At 34.4% G+C, this 3,128-nt stretch overlaps 1 protein-coding gene across 1 annotated transcript; it reads left to right on the forward strand.

Moving 5' to 3' along the window:
- Window positions 1-657: 657 nt before the first annotated feature.
- LOC135718391 (trace amine-associated receptor 5-like) lies at window positions 658-1,527 on the forward strand. Its single transcript, XM_065240722.1, has one exon. The coding sequence runs from the start codon at window positions 658-660 to the stop codon at window positions 1,525-1,527; it is 870 nt and encodes a 289-aa protein (XP_065096794.1).
- Window positions 1,528-3,128: the final 1,601 nt, after the last annotated feature.

Consider the following 3,128-nt stretch of genomic DNA (forward strand, 5'->3'; position numbering starts at 1 on the left):
GGACGTAGCAGCTGCGGTGGGCAACAAAGGACAAATCCATAAATTTTACTGGGTTCTGAGCTGCTATGTTTTTTCTGTGAGAAATAGTTCGGAACAAACCCAAGCATGGGACACTTTCATTAGGGCTCTTGACTTCTGTCTAACACCAGGCTTAGCAGGTTGTACGGTTGTACATGGGGTGACCAGACTTAATGATATAAGTTAACCCTGCAACCTTTGATTAAGATCAGGCTGACAATTAAAGCCTTGATTAGTATTAAATTGTCATAACATTCCTTTAGATGGAGCAGCATTTAATACACAAAAAGTTAATTTACAAGAAAACATGCCAGACGCACTTAGAGGGTTTTGCATCTGAGCTCATGATTACAAATATCTATAAAGGAAAAGGTAAAAACAATGTTGCATCAGAGTGGAATGAAAAAATAATATCCATTGAAAAACAATGTTGCATCATAGTGGGTGGTGAATGGGTTGGTCAGTCTGATTTAGATACTGTATAAATTAAAGAACAGTAAGGAGATCAGATCAAACTCTTGACAGGAGGAGACTTTACTTATGGCCATTGAGACAGAAGATCATAAGACTCAATACTGCTTTCCTGCCATTAACTCATCATGCATCAAGACAAAACGCTCCACATATGAACACAACATCATGTATGTGTTTTTTTCATTGCTGTCAATATGCACTGTGTTTATGAATTTGCTGGTGATCATCTCCATCTCTCACTTCAAGAAGCTTCACACTCCAACCAACATGCTCATTCTCTCTCTGGCTGTGGCAGACCTGTTGGTAGGACTTATTGTCATGCCATTGGAGGCGATTAGGTTGATTGAAACATGTTGGTACTTTGGAGACATTATCTGTAAACTATTTTTATTTATCTTGGGATTACTTCTCTCTACATCTCTGAGTAATTTAGTTTTAATAGCTATTGACCGTTATGTGGCTGTGTGTCACCCTCTGCTGTACCCACAGAAAATAACAACAACTAGAACAATAATTATTATCTGTGTTTTCTGGTTCTGCTCTTCAGCTTATAGCATTCCATTTATTGTAATTACCTCACAAAGAAAATACACATGTTATGGAGAATGTACATTTATGCCTACTTTTGCCTGGGCAATCACTGACCTGTTTGTGTCTTTCCTGTTTCCTTGTACGGTCATCATAACTTTATATTTAAGAATTTTTTATGTTGCATATCAGCAGGTTAAAGTTATAAACTCTCTGTTGAGAAGTGGAAAACATCTAACAGAAGGTTCAGTGAGGAGGAAATCTGAGAGCAAAGCCGCTCTGACATTAGGAATCATTGTGACGGTTTATCTGTTTTGCTGGATTCCCTATTATAGCTTAATTTTAACAGCAGACACAAGAATGATTTCTGTTATAGCCTATTTCATGTTATGGATGTTGTATATTAATTCAGCTCTGAATCCTCTCATCTATGCTATATTTTACCCCTGGTTTAGAACGTCAGTTAAACACATCCTAAATCTATCCAAAATATTTAAAACAGCATAACTGCTATTGGACTTGTTCATTATAATAATTAAGGTTCTGGATTTACTAGCATTGTTTAAAACAGTCAATGATGGGTTTAACACAAAATATTATGTTCACATTTGTGAGAATGTTTTGCCATATTACTAATAAATGTGTAGTTAAGTTCATGCAAATGTCAACCTTATTATAAAATGTTGTTATCCATAGTTTTTAACCATACTGAGACCCATAACGTTACTTCTTTTTATTTATTAATGCACATACAAAAACTAAAATAAATATTACATGTTTTTTAAGGGATATCCTTTCTTCATTTGCTGGGTATTATTGCATCTGGTTTGCCTCCATGACGCTTCATAATGTTTCCCTCATCAAAAATAAAAAACATGGGTATAGACTGATATTTTTCTAATGTCTGAACTTTTTCATCAGGGGTGTAAGAAAAAAATAAACAGATGGTAATAAAATTCTTTGTGAATTTATATTTCAAGTTCTAACTAAAAATGTCACATCCATAATGCTCAGTTTGAACTAAGGGAACACACATACTGTTATATAATTATAGACTACATGTGTAAAGATGTATACCAATAAAAACAGCCTATAATGTTTAGCCTTACTACTTAAGCACAATAATGCCATTTTATAAAATGTCTTATTTAGTTTGATTAGTAAAAGTTGATAAATTATTTAATGTATTATTTTTATGTGCATAAATGACTGTTGGCTTACTGAACATTTCTCACATGACCGTGCAAGACATGACACAGACCTGCATGAAGAGCAACTATTGCAAAAGTCTGTCAATCTACTTGCATGTGAATTTGTTTCATATTTTGAATGATGCTTTGGTGGATTATCTTTGGATGCAGCATATAGGTGTTTACAAGACCCTTAAGACCCTTTGAACATCTCAGATGTAAACTTATTCGCTGACAAAGTGACCAAAAACAGCAGGTGGGGGTCCGCTAATCAATGGCGACGGCCAGGGAAGCTTCAATAAAATATGAAACCCTGCCCCCCTGACGTTTACATGGTGTAAATAGAAAGTATCACTATTTGCACTTAGTTCATATAGCTGTTTTGATGAAAATTATTGATTTTCTCTGTAAAAATACATAAATGTTTTTAATCTCTCTTTCTCTCTCTCTAATGCAAAAGATGCAAAACTTTAACATCTTCAGTTGTGCAGGCAGTAGTGTGGAAGCCTCATAGATCTGCCCCTGGTCTAAATACAGCTTTTGCCAAGCTTGCATCACATATCACATCAAAATATATTAATTTTCAACAAAAATGTTAAAAAAGTGAAAGTAAAGTGCATAACAAGTGTAGAGACCAGTATAGAGAGGCCTTTTATTCTCTCAGTAAGCAGCATCCATTTAATAATTTTAATAATTATAATCATTGACATTCTATGTTAACCCTCTGGGGTCTAAGGGTTTTAAGTTTTGACCTGCACTGACATTTGTGATTTTTTCAGTTGCTTAAAAACATAATAATGGCAAAAGTCTCATAACACTGCATTCAGCACAAACTGTATGTACATGTTTGGATTTTTGAGAGAAAAATGTTTATGCGTGGTTTTTAAAAAAGCTAAATTTTTAAGTGACCACAAAACT

This window comes from Paramisgurnus dabryanus, chromosome 10 (assembly GCF_030506205.2).
Source record: "Paramisgurnus dabryanus chromosome 10, PD_genome_1.1, whole genome shotgun sequence".
Taxonomy (NCBI): Eukaryota; Metazoa; Chordata; class Actinopteri; order Cypriniformes; family Cobitidae; genus Paramisgurnus; species Paramisgurnus dabryanus.

Excerpts from the sequence above, each read along its gene's own strand:
- LOC135718391 (XM_065240722.1), top strand. The coding sequence starts at position 658 with ATGTATGTGTTTTTTTCATTGCTGTCAATATGCACTGTGTTTATGAAT.